General features: G+C 42.7%; 3 protein-coding genes and 1 long non-coding RNA gene across 5 annotated transcripts; 2 read left to right on the top strand and 2 right to left on the bottom strand.

Annotated features, from left to right (window-relative positions):
• Window positions 1-351: 351 nt before the first annotated feature.
• Window positions 352-4,613, bottom strand: lap3 (leucine aminopeptidase 3). The gene is made up of 13 exons (XM_053856561.1): window positions 4,420-4,613; window positions 4,224-4,339; window positions 4,025-4,079; window positions 3,851-3,956; window positions 2,947-3,106; window positions 2,624-2,788; window positions 2,363-2,521; window positions 2,174-2,298; window positions 1,995-2,083; window positions 1,206-1,308; window positions 1,027-1,106; window positions 850-962; window positions 352-771 (listed from the first exon to the last, which is right to left on the bottom strand). The coding sequence occupies exons 1-13, from the start codon at window positions 4,498-4,500 to the stop codon at window positions 585-587; spliced, it is 1,539 nt and encodes a 512-aa protein (XP_053712536.1). The 5' UTR covers window positions 4,501-4,613; the 3' UTR covers window positions 352-584.
• LOC128754151 (uncharacterized) lies at window positions 2,985-8,187 on the top strand. 2 transcript variants are annotated; one of them, XR_008413902.1, is made up of 5 exons: window positions 2,985-3,149; window positions 3,892-3,960; window positions 5,823-5,918; window positions 6,051-6,117; window positions 7,391-8,187. It is a non-coding gene; the product is annotated as an uncharacterized LOC128754151 (long non-coding RNA). The 2 variants fall into 2 exon arrangements; XR_008413901.1 differs by lacking the exon at window positions 7,391-8,187 and adding an exon at window positions 6,473-6,934.
• Window positions 5,814-7,615, bottom strand: clrn2 (clarin 2). Its single transcript, XM_053856562.1, has 3 exons — window positions 7,363-7,615; window positions 6,399-6,578; window positions 5,814-6,082 (listed from the first exon to the last, which is right to left on the bottom strand). Exons 1-3 carry the CDS (start codon window positions 7,613-7,615, stop codon window positions 5,814-5,816), a joined length of 702 nt encoding a protein of 233 aa, XP_053712537.1.
• A 1,615-nt stretch (window positions 8,188-9,802) lies between the features above and the next one.
• On the top strand, window positions 9,803-17,643 carry tapt1b (transmembrane anterior posterior transformation 1b). Its single transcript, XM_053855973.1, has 14 exons — window positions 9,803-10,006; window positions 10,565-10,695; window positions 10,774-10,892; window positions 11,119-11,281; window positions 11,349-11,484; window positions 11,982-12,079; window positions 12,154-12,223; window positions 13,081-13,161; window positions 13,584-13,693; window positions 14,078-14,137; window positions 14,324-14,392; window positions 14,468-14,544; window positions 14,641-14,813; window positions 14,908-17,643. Exons 1-14 carry the CDS (start codon window positions 9,829-9,831, stop codon window positions 15,156-15,158), a joined length of 1,716 nt encoding a protein of 571 aa, XP_053711948.1. The 5' UTR covers window positions 9,803-9,828; the 3' UTR covers window positions 15,159-17,643.
• Window positions 17,644-18,119: the final 476 nt, after the last annotated feature.

Raw genomic sequence — 18,119 nt, 5'->3', positions numbered from 1 at the left:
TCCGGGGCCGTTTTTAGGTCTTGTAATTTAAAATAAAACAATTTAAGACTGTGTGGAGGTTGGAGCCAAATGAGTTCGCATCTCAACATTTATAAATAAATACTACAGAGCCATTGAAAAGTCAATCAGCATCACAGTGTTTTGGTGCTGCACAGAACACCCTCAGGGGAAAAGCTATTTTGAGGAAAGCTTTTTGTTCTCCTCTTTGCCTCTTACTTCTTTTCATGGACCACAATTCTGTTAATAAAAACAGGAGTCAGTTAAATTTGAATGTTCTGTTAAATATCTGCAGTATTTATTTACTGTACTGTGTGAGGAATAAGAAGGTTGTTACTTCAGAGGGGTTAATAAAGACAGTAAGAAAACCCAATTTGATACTGTTTAATATCAAAAGTTAATATCAATAGCTGATGATGGTCAAACAGTACAAACTCCGGGTGTGAAACATATTGATAAATGAGCACATGATGTAATAGAGATCGTCCTAAACAGACAAGAAACAGTCAAAGGTTTCAGTGAGATGATACTGAGATCTAAACCTCTCTGGAGGCAGGAAACAACTTCCACTAGACGTCATGTTCTTGTCAATCCTGTTGGGCTAATCCAGCTGCAAACTCCACGAGTGTGCGTGTTGGTCTCCCTGACATGCCCTTCCTCAGGTAGGGGACTTCATCTTTGTTGCTCATGACGCCAGCGATGTCTAGATGAGCCCAATGAGGAGACGTGACAAACTCCTTCAGAAAGGCCGCTGCAGTGCAGGCACCTCCAGACCTGGGGGGAATGACACGGATGAATGTACGGACCACTCTGCCTTCTACCGCAGCCGATGACCATCAGCAAGATACGTACCGGCTGTACTTGCCAATGTTGTTGAGGTCAGCCAGCTGGCTGTCTTTCACCTGCTGGCTGTAGTGCTGGAACAGAGGCATCCTCCAAACTCTGTCACCGGTCATGACACTAGCCTACACATACACACAATGAGTCGTCACATGAGCTCATGGCTGCTGTCCATGTGTCACGCCAAACCTGGTGGAGCTGCCCCCACAGCCAGTCAGAATTCGTGAAGACTCCTGCTGCAGCCGACCCGAGAGCGACATCCATCGCACCTTTACAACAAATACATGTAATTACACTTTCATTAGAACCCTTTTTCTCATCAAATACACAGCAAATGTTGCACAGTTGTAAGTGAATTATCTTGGCACCTGTTAGCGTGGCGACGTTGACGATGGCTCTGGGGTTAAAGGTGTGTCCATAACAGAGAGCGTCCGCGAGTATGAGTCTACCCTCGGCATCGGTATTATCGACCTGTCAATGGACACACCAGTCAAACAGGGTTTCCGCTATGATTATTTGAAACTGTGGCGGAGCCAACAACCCCTGCCTTCCTGTCCATTCATCCACCCTCGAAAAAAAAAAAAAAAACAGAACGGAATACGGCCAGTTTTGTCATTTACTGAATTGGTGACAGTGGAAATGCTCAAGTAAATCTGCCTCCAATCCAAGTCCTCATGCGGTCCATCTCCTCATATGTCCAGCCTGGAATGCTAAGCCCCTGAAGCAACAGACTTCACTCATTGTGATGTTTTGTGGGGAATTTTTCCCGGGAGAACACGGCGTAAAATGTCATGTTCATGCCCCCGCCCCCACGATATGTTAAGTGTTATCCGTTTCTGTTTCCATGTTTCAACTGCGTTTTAATATGTTTGTTCACGTGAGATTTAATCTTTAAAAGCAGATTGTTTTTCTAATGGCGCGGTGGTGTACCACACCTGTTTATATATGGCAGAAACCCTGTCAAATGCACAGTATTTAACCCATTACTAGTGGGAACATATCTGGGTTTTGAGCACAATGCAGTGAACGATAAGTGGAAGACACTTTGAGTTGTTGTTTCTACATGTGTAACATTATCGACCTAATGTCATATTGGACTTGCTGTCATTTGTTTATGAAACTTCCTGTTATGTTTGTGTTATAAGGGTTCAACAGACCTGGATGGTTTTTCCATTCCTGGCTGTAACAACATCCCCTGGCTTGGTAGCTTTTCCACTCGGCATGTTCTCACACAGTGGAGCCAGACCTGGAGGAGGCAAGCACACCATCACACCAAAAATCCACAATAAAAGCAGCACAACTTTGAGCGATTATATGTTGAAATACATGACATTACCAATAATATTGACAGGCAGCTTGAGAGCAGCGGCTGTGACGATCGACGCACACATGGTGGCAGCTCCGCCCATATCTGCTCGCATCGCGTCCATGGAGGCCGACGGTTTCAGAGAGATTCCACCGCTGAAAGAGTGTGCACACGTTTGGTGGCGTCTCGTAAGAAACAGTGGGTGCCTGGATGCTTTACCTGTCAAAGGTGATGCCTTTACCAACTAGCAGCAGCGGCGCCTGCGTGCGGTCGGGGCAGCCGTTGTAATGCAGCTCCAGGAACAGAGGGGGCTCTTCAGAACCTCTCGACACACTAAGAAAGGCCCCCATATTTTGCTCTTCTATCCAAGCCTGGGATCTGGGAGAACAAGGCGGTCAAATCTCTCACACTCATTGCTGTACTGCTTATATGCAAATGCAACGTTCTCATTTCTGCTTCTCTTTTATGAGACCAACAAACCTCTTTTGGACGACGACTTCCTGGCCAAGCTGCGATAATTTCTCCTCAATGGTGCTGGCAAAAGACGACGGCGTGATGTGATTGGCTGGAGCTTCCATCAGAAGGCGTGCCAAGTTTTGCCCTTCTGCATACTGGACTCCTTTCTCCCAGGCAGGCGAGTCGGCGCTGGCAGCACACACACACACACACACACACACGCACACGCACACGCACACGCACACGCACACGCACACGCACAGAGCAGAAGGAGCCGCTTAATTAGAACACGTGACCTTACATGAAGTTCTGCATCTATTTCTAGCGGCAGTCCATCTGTCAGATACCTTCCATGTGGCTCTACTGATACTTTGGTTTTCTTTTTGGATTTTAATTGGTCGTAGTAAAAGAGCCCCAAAACCGCGCCCTCTGCTGCCGACTGAGCGTCACCGCAGCCGTCCACTTCCACATGCTTCACTTCCAGGTCCTGAAGCAGCCTGCAGCCAACTGCAAGCACAGCAACACATTTCACGGGTCTGATATGTTTGCAGTGAATCACGTTTCATTTATTTAGCGTTAATACTGGATGTTTTTGAACAGTGAAGTCTCATATTTTCATCTTAAATAAATGACAACATTCATTCATTCTTTATTTGATGGGTTTTAACTGAAACAGATTATTATTGACCATTTATAAGTATTTTTAAAATCAAAATACACTTCTCATTACTGTGTTTATGTGTGCTAGCCCATTTTGACAGCATCTGAATCCAATCTAGCCCTTTAGAGAAACTACACACCTCTACTTTAGAGTATGTTTTCAACACAGTCAACTCATAAAGGCCTATTTTTAATGACATGGATTTGGAAGTATCTTGAAGAATTAAATCATATTTTAAACACTTTTCCTACTGGTGTACCTTGCTAGTTTTTAGTGAGAAAGGACCTGAACAATGGGAAAAATGGCATTGATTGAAAAAAAAAATGGCATTATCAATTGCAAATTTTCAAAAGTACCATAGCTTACAATAAGATGAATTAAATATCCAAATAAAACAGTGGTTTTGGCTACAGATTGAATACTTCAACTTAAAAAAAAAAAAACCTCGAGGCAGCTTCTTTAGTTCTCAGCAACTGTACCATGTGTATCATCTATCGCCATGTGATCAGCTGGTTTTAGCAATGAAACTTGGGGAAAAGAAACCTCACGACTTTGACCACAGGATACATTGGTGTGACAGCCAAACTCACCTGAAACTGCCTGCCTGACGTTCTCCTTCCTGGTGTCCCAGTTCTCGGCTCCACACACGCCAGTGCACTTCTTGTCTAACCCGACTACAGCCACACACGGGAAGTCCTGGGTAAGTTCAACACAACAATGTCAAGTTGCGCTGCACATGTTCTATCCTCAAGCTACACTCTTACCTCACGGACTCCATAAAAAACCCTGCTCTTGCCTTTCTTCAGAGTGGGTCCAGAGCTGAAAATACAAATCGTTTAAAAAGTGAGTCGACCGGTAAAAACAAAATGCTTTGTTTATATCTTTATTGGTCTCAATTAGATAGAAATACTAACTAAAAAGTAAACAATGGCAGGCGGATAGCACATTTTCCAACAAACTCACATCCGCAGCAGCTCGGACAGTTTTCCACCCACCGAGCGGTCAAACACGTCCGCATCTTCCGTCAGTTGGTGTCCACCATCCTCCCCCTCCTTCTCGAACACTCCCAACACTAAACCCTGTAGAGCAGACGAACCAACCTTTAGAGAAGAATTAACCCGGCGGGAGCTGCAACCATTAGCTTTCAGCACACACTAACTTTGCTGTTTGTCCGCTGACTGACGGAAAATGACCTCCTCGCCGCCGTCAACGCGATTCTTCTTGCGAGAAACATCGTCATCTCCCAGTCATGTGAAAGCACAGGCCAGTTTTGCGAAAGATTTAAAGGTCGTTCACATGTGTGGAAGACAGAGCCGCGACCTGTCAGAGGCGAGGGGTGTGACGTCACCAACAAGCGACGCCTGCGATAACGCTGGTCGACGCTAGATGTCTCCCGCTTTGTTTTCCTACAACATGACACTTACAATCGGCAGTAAAATAGTCCTCCAGACAAGATGTTACATGTTAGGACACATTTTGAACGAGAGAGGATGTCGGTTAGTGTAATGGGCATGTTTTATTGTGTTTACGTAAGTTACCTTGCTTACAAACGGTACATTTTCTTCAAATAAATAAGTGAATCATTTTAGTGCTTGTTCTCGTTCACATAGAACAATGAATCAATAATATATTTAATGCTATCTATTAAGCAGGTGTACAATAAGACATCACAAATAAAATAGACATAAATAACACGAAGAATAAAAAAAGACATGTATTTACAACATAACAGATACAACCCTATTTAAGGTTGTGAGACTATAGTTTGTTATTCAATGATTGTTGAAGAGGGATATATTTATAAACAAATGTACATAACCAAGTACAGTGGTACCTCGGTTTTCGACCACAATCCATTCCAGACGGCCGTTCAAGAAGCGATTTGTTCAAAATCTGAATGGATTTTTCCCATTACAATGAATGGAAAAAGAAATAATGTATTCCAAGCCTTAAAATAGGCTTTTGTAGGAGTGAATGTAGAGTGTCTGCTGCAGGTGCGCTGTTCCTCTATGTGTGTGGCCGCTGCATGTGGGAGGGGTTGCCGAGTGAGTGACATCTCTCCAGAAGTGAAGAGGTGCCCGGTGCGTGTCCAGCTCTGAATGTGCGCTTCTGTGCAGTTTGGCTGTGACAAAGTCATAAACCAAGTCACGCTCTGTCCCAGACTCGCCTCATCCCTGTCCCAGCTACAGCCCACAACAGGACATCAAACCCTGGAGTGAGCGCTCCAGCACCTCCCCTGTGACACTCTACCACGGTCCAGTGCGGAGACAGGAAAGGTTTTACACCTCAATATGAAGAAAAAACAGTCAGTAAATGGAGCTAACGGGACACGTCTGCATACAGAGGCTGCGTTATACACAATAACAAAGCACGTTGTGAGTTAGCTGATCTCTCCGCGCACGTTGTGTTTTTTCCAGATTTTTTCGGGGGCGTTCTACTTCTATTTTCGTTCGAAATCCGAAGCAAAAAAATCTCAAAATTTTTGTTTGAACTCAGATTTGTTCAAAGTCCAAGACATTCAAAAACCGAGGTACCACTGTAGTATTTGTCTCTTCAATAAAGCAGATCCAGAGCAGAGACGGTGGGTTCCTCTGGCATCTTGACTTCTGGTTTGGGCAGTTTGAATCGGCTCATTGCAACGACAGCGCACACCACTAAGTGAGTCAGTATGCTGCCCACTCCGAGCCAGAATGACCAGTCCAGTTTATCGTCTATAACCATGAGGACAAAGAGGTTCTCTCGATAGTTGGCCACTCTCTCAGTCAAGCTGTGGTGTCTCATTGCTGCCAGGAAGCTCAACATGCCCAGCGAACCGAACACGGCTGGGGACAGAAAAAGTCACAGCAAATAGCAAAGAGTGAGTTGAGTGTTTACAATATTTCTATTCATATATTTCTATATTATTGAGTTGATTTTTCTGGTCTCATAAAGTGGTATGTGTTTATACAATATACAAAATGTCATTACACTTGAAATAATTAGTATTCAGTAATAAGCTTATGTCTTTTTTGTTAAGATACAACTTAGTATGAGGCATTTCAGTGTCTCACCTCCTTCAGTAGCTTGCTTTACTTATTTATCTACTTTACTGATCAGTAGCAAATATTAAATCTGTCACATGGAGAAAATCCGACATACCAGCGATGAAGTTCCACAGGTAAATTCCTTTTGGTCCTTTGATACTCTGGTATGGAACCTTGCGGGCGTTGTAGATGCAGAAAGAAAAACTGACCAGAGCAAAGCCAACTGCTGCCAGCAGGAAGAGAATCACCATCACATGGAGACCACCATTCAGCGTGCGCACCAGCTTTGGGAAAACTGAGGGAAGACACCACAGTCACTCCATAAGTCATCGACCTCAATGTGTATTGTTGTTATGTAAAAAATAAATCTAAAAATCAAATCCATCCAAGGATTTAAAAATGTGAATCATCATGCTAAATATAATGTTGTGAAAAATTCTCATCTGACATACTGTTTCACTTAAAAATATTTTGTGTATTATCCATTTCACGTTCGGCCTGGTTTTATTTGTCAATGATTTCATGTATTTGTATATTATTTTCTGTTGAATTAGTCCATAAAATCCTTCAGCATTTGACTGTAAAGTAAATGAAAGTTTCCTCCTTCCTATGATACTGAGATAAAATCGCATGCATTGAATTAGAGCACAAATAAATGAGGTAGATCATTTTAAGTTACAATATTTTTCAATCATATATATATATATATAATATATATCAATACTTTAAATGAACACACTGTAATTTCACAGTATACTGTATAAGTGAGAATAAGATATGAAAGTACTTTTGGACATTAAACTGAATGGATGTGAATATATGGCGAAAATGTACAAATGAAAGAAATGGAAGTAATGGTAATAAAGACAATAAAAAATATTTACAATTGATTGAAAATGCTCTCAGAATGTTTCAAAGTAAATGTAGTGAGTATGTCCAATGTATAAAATATTTAAACCAAATGAAAGTGGAACAATAAAGTTAGTACAGTTAAAATGATTTTTAAAAATTTCATTTTATAATTAAGTATATTTTTTTCAGTTTTAAAGGACATTTATACAAATGAAAAGTGCTCTTACTGTATATTTTGGATTTTCTGTTCCCCAGTCCACACCTCTTGGTCTTCCCTCCCTGAAACAAGCCGTAGTAAATATGCCCGATGAACTGCTCCATCTCCGGGCTGGAGGCGTTCACGATCTCCGCTCCAGTTTTACACAAGATCGTGCCGGTGACCCACCGCTCCGTGGACAGGGCCACCACCAGAAGAGCCACGGATCCGATGCAGAGCAACGAGGCCAGCGAGAATGTAAACCGTTTCCACAGTGAAGGCATGTTAAGAGCCCATGTTGACCCGGGAGAGGTGACACCACGCCGGGCAGCGACTCCGGATCAACCCTGGCACAAATCATCAGCTAAATAGTCAGAGTAAAAGAGGAGAATTGAGCATAACCGTGGACTTGTGCAAGCCCCGTCTTGGTCGTGTTTCCTGCTCTGGCGTGTCAGACACTAGGAGGAGAAACTGAATCCACGGTGTCAGGGAGCTGTAGAAACCCTATCCGAGTCCTGCTGTCACCCTCTCCCCTTTATTATTGACTGCAGGCATAAACAGCGTGGCCTTTGCCGCCGCAGAAGCCTCTAATTGGTGACATCAAGTCTGGTTTAGCAATAAAAACCCCTCAATGAAGTAAATAGAGTTGTCAGAGTGAAAGATGGGCGCCATTGCAATTGTAAAGGTCAACACAGGACCTAGTGCTCGATTGCTAGTTGACGTTAACATATTCAGTGAGAGATAGAGTTGATCCTGATGGGCCAACAGCCCCACACAAATCGGAGGTTGTCACTTAGTCAAGTGATCGCTTATATGGCTTCTGTTTTAAGCATTTATATATTTATTAGGGCTGGGATTCGATAAAAAAAAATTAGAGAATTTGTAATTAATTAATCTAAATTAATCGCAGTTTAATCGTACAAGAATATTTGCCACAAGAATTTGGTATTTTACTGAATCAAATGATGGACCCATACATATATTTATATATCTATTTAAACAACAAACTTTTGCATCAGTTTGACAATAGCACAATAAATCAGGATGGTGTCTATATTCAAGTTTTCATATCACCTTATTTAAACTAAAGCTCTTTTAATGTCTTGAAAATATTTGTATAAGAATTTCAATGTTATAAGAATTCCAAGTCCATTCAGAGTAGTGAAACCCTGGCCATTGTGTAGTGAAAAACCTGCCTGAACAAAAGCAAACGGATGCTTTTGTTTGCTTTTGTTCAGGGATTCCTCCATGTTTGTTGTTGTTGTTCTCATCCTAGCTGCCACGTGTCTTGTGCATCAGTGGGATCAGTGGACCAGGAACTCCTGCACTGACAAAGGTTCCCTGTTGTCTGGAGAGCAAACTGTTCAATTAAATTAAAACGATTAAATGCGGTTAAAATATTTTAATGTGTTATTACGATTAATTAATTGATCACGATTAACTTGTTAAAGTCCCATCACTAATATTTATATATTAAGCATTATTTTAAAAAAAATTAATTTGTTTCAGAGAATAATTATGTCGCTATTGGTGTGAATTGGTGGGCAGCATATCCAAGTGACAGAAGTGAGTGGACAGTCCCTCAGAGATCAGGGTCAGGAGCTCCGTCATCTGGGGGAGACTCAAAGTAGAGCTCCTCCCGGTAGGACATGCCCGGAACACCTCCCCAGGGAGGCGTCCAGGGGGCATCCGGATCAGATGCCCGAGCCACCTCAGCTGGTGCCTCTCGCTGTGGAGGAGCAGCGGCTCCACCTTGAGCTCCTCCCGGATGACCGAACCCCTCACCCTGTCTCTAAGGGTGCGCCCAGCCACCCTGCGGAGGAAACTCATCTCAGCCGCTTGTATCCGCGATCTCATCCTTTCGGTCATTACCCAAAGCTCATGACCATAGGTGAGGGTGGGAACGTAGATTGATCGGTAAATCGAGAGCTGCGTCTTGTGACTCACCATCACTGCTGCCGCTGCATCAACCCGTCTATCAATTTCATGCTCCCCTTTTCCCTCACTCAAGAACAAAACCCCGAGATACTTAAACTCCACCACTTGGGGCAAGAACTCTCCACCGACCCGGACAGAGCAAACCACTTATTCCGGTCCAGAACCATGGCCTCAGACTTGGAGGTGCGGATCCTCATCCCGGCCGCTTCACACTCAGCTGCAAACCGCCCCAGTGAATGCTGAAGCTCCCGGTCCGATTAGGCCAGCAGAACAACATCGTCCGCAAATAGCAGAGATGAAATTCTGTGGTTCCCGAACCGGATCCCCTCCAACCTCTGGCTACGCCTCGAAATTCTGTCTAATCCAAACACTTTTAATAATCTTCACACTTAACGCGAGTCGTTTTGCCAAACAAACTGGATAAATAAAGTATGGCATTAGTTATTTTATTTTTCAGCCACGTTTCTCTTTATTGACGTTTGTTGTATCATCGTCGTGCGTGATGACGTCAAAGCGCAGCGTGCATCTCCCAGGCAGCCGCTGAGACCGTTAGGCGAAGATGGCGGACTCGCTGTCAGCAGGCCTGGGAGAGGAGAAGGAGAAGGAGAAGGAAGACAGGCCGAGGCTCTGGAGCGCTCCCGAAATACAGAGGACTATGAACAAGGACGGGCTCACGGAGACGTTGGGGTTCAATGATAAAAAGGCCCATGTCAAAGGAGGAAAACGAAACCTGTCAGGTGTGTGCTAGCTTTGTTAACTCAGGCTTACAGCGAAGATTCCGTGTTGTTTCCAGTGTTTCCAGTGGTTAAGCTAAACTCCCATGTCTCACTTACTTGCATTTATCATGATTCGTGAGTTATTATACGAAAGGTAAGTCGATATAGCACCTGGTCGAGTGAAAACCTGTGGCTAGGTGTTGCTAGCTGCTAATATTTACCTTCTTACCTACACACCTCGTGTTACCAAATGATCTGAAAGCTGCGTGCGCTGTTTGCCTCAGCTGTTCGTCACACTTCTTGGTGTATTTATTTTCACTCGGCTGCTGAAATCACACCGTGCACTGTGCCAGCTCCAGTTGCCTTCAGATCAGGGTGGAACGGGGCTCTTCGTCCCACAACACGATAACATAAATATGCCAGGTATTCATGATGTATTCATCAATGTACAATACATTCACTATTTCTAAATACGATGTCTTTTCTTCTGAACTTATCAAGTGTATTTACGGTTCATGCACGGTTGTGTGAGTGTGTATATATACGTGTACTAGGCTGCATTTCCTTGCTTGTCCACAGATTTGTCCCTGATCCGGTTCATAACTACTGAGCTCACAAGGGGCTATTTCCTGGAGCACAATGAAGCGAAGTACACAGAACGCAGAGAGAGAGTCTACACCTGCCTCAGAATTCCCAAGGAACTAGAGAAGGTAAACGATCATCTCTTCATTGTATTGTAGAATCAAGTGCATTTACACATTGTAATTCTTCTGTTCTTGTCTGTGTAGTTGATGACGTTTGGCTTCTTCCTGTGTCTGGACGCATTTCTCTACGTGTTTACACTTCTGCCTCTCAGAGTGCTGCTTGCTCTTTTAAGGCTTTTAACCCTGCCATGTTGTGGCCTCAGGTGAGTTTGCCTGACCACTTCTTTCTACATAACAATTAAATGAATGTTTGATGTGAATGACATGAAACGTTACAACACACTTATTATATGTTGATCTGCCAGCCCCCCCCCCCGGCTATTGGGTGGAATCATCCCCCCACTCATCCCTCTGCTTTTACCTCTAGAGAGCAGCATTGCTCTTTGAAGTTAGCCTTAAGATCTTTTCTGCCTCGATTTTGTGTTCCAGCGGCTCTCGTCTGCTCCAGCCTGCTCAGGTGTGTGATGTGCTCAAAGGCTTCATCATGGTTCTGTGTTACTCCATGATGTGTTATGTGGACTATGCCATGATGTACCATCTCATCAGAGGGCAGTCCGTCATCAAACTCTACATCATTTACAACATGTTGGAGGTAACCACTTTGTGCTTAATTCTGCTGGTGAGAGTTTTTTTAAACAACTGCTTCTTCTGGTATTCAGGTAGCAGATCGTCTCTTCTCATCGTTCGGACAGGACATCCTGGATGCTTTGTACTGGACAGCCACAGAGCCCAAAGAAAGGAAGAGAGCCCATATAGGCGTGATCCCTCACTTCCTCATGGCTGTTCTTTATGTCTGTATCCTTACTGACCGCCTGCTGCCGGTATTGTTCACCAGTTGTATGAGCGCACTCTTCTGTTCTCCATCATTTAAATGGAACCGAAATTGTGAGAAAATTACTGCCCAAATATAAATGAATTGTTCACATATTGATGAAGGCAAAAGTCGAAAATATTTTAGCTTGAAAATACAATCTAATAAATATTAATATCAACATTTGAAGGTTATTCATGCAGTGTCCTAAAATTAGTCTGGAAAAACAAAGAATTTCTCCTTGCTAGTGACCTCTAGTGTTCCATGTAACTGATAGTTCTGAAGTCAACATCAAGGTAATATATATAATTTCAATTTCCTTCAAGAAAAAAGAAAGGGAAAGTGGGATTTTCACAGAAAAGCTATGTCCTGGAACCGGAAAACTAGACAAACAGAAAGTCTTTAAGTGGAAGGCTACCAATGTGTCCTACTGAACTGAGCTCCAGTCTTCAAGTATCTTCCTGAACATGTCTGCCTCCAGTCCTTCATGCCATCCTCATCATGGTTCAGGCCACGACTCTCAACGTGGCCTTCAACTCCCACAACAAGTCTCTCCTCACCATCATGATGTCAAACAATGTGAGTCGATGTTACACGCATTAAACACATCAGCAGCAACAGTCAGGATTCACCCAATTTCTTCTCTCTTGCAGTTTGTGGAGATCAAAGGAAGCGTTTTCAAGAAATTTGAAAAGAATAATTTGTTCCAGATGTCGAACAGCGGTAGGTAGCTATCCGGACAAGTAGTTACATAATAAGGATGCACTCATCCAACTTCTATGGTCCCGATACAATACAGAGACATGGGCTTTGTCTATCTACTGATACTGATCTGATACCAGTGTTAATGTACTAACCGTCTCTCCATGCTGCGAGATAACATTGGTCATGCTTTGATTAGAATGCAAGAAGGAATATATATATATATATATATATATATATATATATATATATATATATATATATATATATGGAATAACAACATTTATTTTATTTATGTAAACAAAGTGGTAACCAAATGTTGCCTGCGCTACTGCACAGCTACTGCACCACTACTGGGTGTGACATCAATGTGAGCACTAAACATAGTGTGATCACCGATGACTGATCCCACTTATTGACCCGATCCACGAGGCTGGATCGGGTCAATAAAATTGCTGCATCCCTGTTACACAATAGTAATAACAAAAGCGACATTATATATGACATTATATTTTTAAATTACCCGTCAATTTCATATTTTGAGGGTGCTCTTGTTGATTTGTTAAAAGTATTTTGAAAACCACATTTGCTCAGATGCTTAAAGAAAAAGTTAGAGTTACTTAATTCAAATGTGTAATGAAACATCGATAAGTAATGATAATACTAAAGCGTTGTCATCATCTGATTCTTTTTTTCTGTCTGGAGTGTGTGTCTGAATTGTTTGGAAATGGTCATTTCAATATCAGTATGGGTGACAAAACTGGCCGTTAAGAGTCTTCACTGTGAAACCTGTGTAATTTAGTGAGGTGAATGTGAGAGTGCCGAGGCTGTGAGGGGAAAGTAGGTTAATCCTGGATTGATTTGTTTGCTTCTCACAGACATAAAAGAGAGGTTCACCAACTGCATCCTCCTGCTCATCGTTTGTCTCAGGAACATGGAACAGTTCTCATGGAACCCAGGTAACTCCCTCCCTGCAGCTCACAGATGAGCCAGCACGTCCCAGAACGTACATTACATTCCGGTGAAACATGCTTTTGGGGTCATAATGCCGCTTTATTGGCTTACTGCTGCAAGAAACACTCAAGCCAATTATGCAAAGAGCCTGTCTTACTTGCGCCGCATCCATTCAGCGTGAGTGTGATGGTGAATGTGCTGTATTCCGACTTAAAGTTGAAGCTGCGAAAGTACAGATCACAAACCACTTCAGTATGGCCACATGTTCATGATCTATGGTCATATCTTTTTATAGAAAAAAAATATAATTTGATGTTGTGGGAAACTCAACTTCAAATCCCCATATGTAAGGAACATTGGAACATATCTGTAGCGTATAAGTTCCTGAAAGAATATTGATTCGGTCGTTATTGTTTTTCTTCTCTAGACCACTTGTGGGTGCTGTTCCCCGATGTCATCATGGTCATGGCTGCTGAGGTCGCGGTGGATGTTGTCAAACATGCATTCATCACCAAATTCAATGACATCAGTGCAGACGTGAGTACGCCAGATTCAGATCCTCAATATGGTTTTGGTTTGGCAGCTTGGCATGCGTCATGCGATTGAACTACTTTTCATGCGTTTTCACAACTGTGTTGCTGTAACTCTCTTCAGTTCAGTCACAAATGATGCTTGGATTCCAACCTGCTCTCTCTTGTTTCTTTCTCCCGATTTCCTCTCGCCAGTCATTGCTCATGTAATTGGTCTAATACAGAAGGAAGAGATTAACCCCTTTATCTCCACAGTGTCGAACCTAATCAGTCACACCTTCAGTACGAGTATAACAAGAGCCTCACTCCCAACACGTTTAGTTTGTGATCAAGGGGACTAATAAATATTGTTTTTTGCTGCTTCTGTCACTCACACTTTGCGATTTCACAGGTCTATGGTGAATATAGAGCGAGCCTCGCCTTTGATCTTGTCAGCAGTCGACAGAAAAATGTGAGTTTAGACGTTTTTTTAATGAAAGTTATTGTTGACTCAGCTCACTCTCTTGCAGATGACTCTGAAATGTTACCACAGTATTATTTACAAATCCATCCAGTACTATTGAATGAATTTTTGCCAAGTTTGTGACTTGTCTTGTGAGTGAAGACTCAGCGAAACTCTCTTCTGCTGTGTCCTCAGGCTTACACTGACTACAGTGACTCTGTGTCCAGAAGAATGGGCTTCATCCCACTTCCTTTAGCGCTGTTGGTCAGTTTCACTCACTCACACTGTGCTTCACTCGTGTCGTGACTCTATTTAACGTCTTGTTTTGTTTCATTTCAGTTAATCAGAGTTGTGACCAGCTCAGTGAAGATCCAGGGTTCCCTCTCTTTTATGTGTGTTCTGATGTTTTACCTCGGGTACGTGTCTGGATAAGATTTTAAAACTGTACTTTTCACACCGTTGATATGTACATTGTTTACATCTCCCTCCTCTCTCCTTCCTTGTGTGAATAGAATGATCACTTTAAAGGTCCTCAACAGCATTGTTTTGTTGGGAACATCTTGCACGTTTGTCAAAGAAGCCAACATGGAGGAGAAGCTGTTCGAGCCACCTCCCTCAGCAGTTTCCAGCCGTGCAAACTCCAGAGCTCACCGGACCAAGCAAGTGCACATCGTGCCGCAGCAAGGTACGGCCCACTCCTCGAGCATCTCTGCTTTTAATGTCTGTTCAACACCACCTTCAACAGTGTGGATCCTTATCCCAAACTGTCGTCTCCACAGAGCCAACTTGTGACATGCCTGGATCATCACCGGCATCCATCAACATTCCGCCTGCAAATGTGGCGGAGAACTCAGCGCCCACACTGCCCAAAAGTGACTCAGACACTTTTCTAACGACACCAGATGAAGATGAAGTCAAAATAATCAACACGGACACAGGACTTGAGGAGGAAGGACTCGCGCACAGGCCACCCAAGAAAGACTTGCTGGAGATCGACCGCTTCACCATCTGCGGCAACCGAATCGACTGAACGCCTTTGCGGCACATTTGAAGTTTCAGGGAACCGACACGCGCCGTGGAGCAGCTTCGAGCCGCCCAATCTTGGCCACGTTTAATCACTATTTATTAATTTATACGTGACAAAACCAGCAGTGGCAGAAAAGGTTTTGCAACAAGTGTGTGGCCACATCCGATGCCGGGGCTGGACCAGTCTTTAGAGGCGAGTGGACTGAAGTCAGGATCTCTTACCTGCAGATGAAACGCAACAGAGCACATACGTCTGTTCCAAAACAATCTTTGTGATCAAGGAGAACTGCAGCTGGGCTGTGTGTGTTTGGCACAATCCTCATTGTAATGTGGTGTTTTTAGGAAGATCAAGTCTTTGTTTTATAAGATTGGTGATTTTTTTAAATTAATTTTTCTACCACGTATTTTAGAAGTATTTTCTAAAATCGATCACAGGTGAAAAGATTCCGCTGGAAAATCTGCCGTTCTGCAGACCAAAAAAAAAAAAAAAAAAAAAAAAAAAAGTGAAAAGTGTGTTGAGTTACTGTGTCTGCAGCGCAAGGCATGAAACATCACTGCACTGGTGAATCTCCCTTATAGTGTTACTATGACTGTCCTCATCTTCACTACGACACTTTATAATGGAAGGTTGAATAACAAGCCATTTGATGAATGTTTACCCTTTAAATTTGGAAGTTGAGGCATTTCTATATGCTTCTTTGTGGGCATTAATACACGGATGTTGTTTTGTTTCAGTCGCTCTTCGCATGGATTTGCCTGCATTTTCATTGTGTGAAATGATCAGAACCAATGTGATGAGAACATTGATCAGCGAGTAGCAACGTTCTCTAATCCTGTTGTAAACAGCTAGTTCATTTTAAAATAGTTACTTCTTTTTTTGCGCCCAAATTCTGATCTGAAAATATAGTTCATATGTTAGTCTTAATCTAATTATTATCCCGGTGCAGTGAACGGCATATTATCTACAGTAATGCTCCCGTTTACTTTACTTAATGAGTATTTCATTGTTGCAAAAGTTTCAATGTTGCTGGGTTTTCAAGTTGTGTACATTCTCAAATGTGGATCTTAATCCCAAAATTTGGGATTATGTCTAGGCATTGAATTTGTAATTCACTAAATTGACCAATTATTGTGTAACACAACCTGACAGTTTGTTTTGCTTTTTTTTTTCTTGACTGCATTTGGACCCAGTTTTTGCCACAATGCTAACCCAGTACATTCTTAAATTTGTTGTGAAAATGGTTATTGAAGTGTGTCTTGGACAGTGAGGCCCACTTGTCTGTTAGAACTTCATGCGTGTGATGTCAGAGGATAGTGGAGGTGCTTCATGTTTCCTGAATGTTTGACGAGTCGCTGCACATACGTGGATCGAAACTGTTCGATATATTGTTTTTCATGTTATAGACATAAGCTCTGTTTCTTCTTCCTGGCAGGAGAATTAAATAAGATTTTGTTTTTTTTTACTTTTTTGAAGTTGTGTTACAGGCACCAGTAACTCTATCTGGAGCCAGATTCATTTGTTTGGTTGAAAAGGGAGATCGATGCGAGGAGTAAAAGTACATGTACACCTTACTGTTCTGTGAGCAGAGCCAGATGGCAAAGCTCTGTATTTTCCGCCTGCTGTGAAAATACATCTAATGATGCGTCTGGACACATCCTCAGTGATGTTCCTGGTATCATTGGGTGTTTCGGGTCTTTCAACATCATACACCTTCACCCAGGTGACCCAGCCGAGGCTGATCCGACCCTGACTTGTGTCCAGATGGCTGACTAGCTACCGTGTCTCCATGGTTCTCCTCTCTTGAGCCACAGCCACCTTGATGCTCTTTCCGCCGCTTCAGTGGCTTTGCCTATGGCTTTCCTTCTTTTCTCTCCCTCGACGCCTAGAATACTATAGGCTTTGGCCAAAGATCGTGCCACAAAACCTCTGCATCCCACCTCTCCTGGGAGGCACCTTGCTCTCCAGCGAGCCTGTTGACAGTCGCTGATCAGTCCTGTGTACTTCTTGGAGAGCTTTCTTTCCCAGGCTTCTTCCAGTCGGTCTTTCCACGGCACAGTCAGCTCCAGCAGCACAGTTTGTTTAGTGGATTCTGACGCCAGTATTATGTCCAGGCGCAGAGTGGTGGCTCAATGTGGCTGGGGAACTTCAGCTGCTGTTCAAGGTCCACCAGCAGCTGACAGTCTCTGGCAGAGGTCAGGATGCCTGTCGATGATCTTCTAGCTGGGGCTCCCTGCTCCCCAGCTCTGACAAAGGTGAGAGTTTCCTCTCTTCGTACACACTTCAAGGAAATGTGTCTGAAGTATAGTGCATGACTAAGAAATATCACGCAACAGGAGCAGTCAGTGAGAAGCCTCTTACAATACCCACTATAGACTGCGCACGTTGAAACCCTCAAATTGTTCTGACTTTCAAAATACCAGAAAAGTTAGTCCTGTAAGGACAGCAGTCATTCTCGAAGTTTCTTATTACTGGACAATACAAACCATTTAAAACTCATGGCGGGTGAATTCCAGCTCCTTGAATGTCATGTTTTTTCGAGCACATATTGTCCGTTGTTGTTATCACATAACAATATTGTAGATGTTTGAGTCTTTTGAATCAGTATGACTTCACCATGTGTTTTAACTTGCTTTACATATAGAGAAATTCACATTTCCACCATCATCCACAAGTTAAACGAAAATAATCAGTTATAAAAATCAAATAGAGTTTTGTGCAAATGCGTTAACAATACAGTCTGTAGATCCCTAAGATAAGAAAATAAATAAATAAATGTACAATGTTAACAGGCATGAAATAGGATACAGAAACAGAAATTGAATATTATATATAAGCGAAAAATGCATTAAATTAAGTGTTTTTGGAAAAAACTAAATTTAGCAAAACAGACCGGGGATTATCCTAATCGGTAATAGTGATATTATTCTCGGCTGGGTGGGGGCGGGTGAGGTGTCGCTGCGTAAA

The sequence above is a fragment of the Synchiropus splendidus genome, chromosome 2 (genome assembly GCF_027744825.2).
Source record: "Synchiropus splendidus isolate RoL2022-P1 chromosome 2, RoL_Sspl_1.0, whole genome shotgun sequence".
Taxonomy (NCBI): Eukaryota; Metazoa; Chordata; class Actinopteri; order Syngnathiformes; family Callionymidae; genus Synchiropus; species Synchiropus splendidus.
The sequence above is the reverse complement of the archived record's forward strand: the minus strand, read 5'-3'. Positions and strand labels throughout refer to the sequence as shown.

Coding starts and splice junctions, on each gene's coding strand:
- lap3 (XM_053856561.1), bottom strand. CDS start 4,500: ATGACGATGTTTCTCGCAAGAAGAATCGCGTTGACGGCGGCGAGGAGG. Junction 4,080..4,223: donor CTGTCCGAGCTGCTGCGGAT/GTGAGTTTGTTG, acceptor TTGTATTTTCAG/CTCTGGACCCACTCTGAAGA. Junction 772..849: donor AACATTGGCAAGTACAGCCG/GTACGTATCTTG, acceptor CATTCCCCCCAG/GTCTGGAGGTGCCTGCACTG.
- clrn2 (XM_053856562.1), bottom strand. CDS start 7,615: ATGCCTTCACTGTGGAAACGGTTTACATTCTCGCTGGCCTCGTTGCTC. Junction 6,579..7,362: donor CAGAAAATCCAAAATATACA/GTAAGAGCACTT, acceptor GTCTTCCCTCAG/TTTTCCCAAAGCTGGTGCGC. Junction 6,083..6,398: donor CCTGTGGAACTTCATCGCTG/GTATGTCGGATT, acceptor TTCTGTCCCCAG/CCGTGTTCGGTTCGCTGGGC.
- tapt1b (XM_053855973.1), top strand. CDS start 9,829: ATGGCGGACTCGCTGTCAGCAGGCCTGGGAGAGGAGAAGGAGAAGGAG. Junction 10,696..10,773: donor TTCCCAAGGAACTAGAGAAG/GTAAACGATCAT, acceptor TTGTCTGTGTAG/TTGATGACGTTTGGCTTCTT. Junction 11,282..11,348: donor TCATTTACAACATGTTGGAG/GTAACCACTTTG, acceptor TCTGGTATTCAG/GTAGCAGATCGTCTCTTCTC.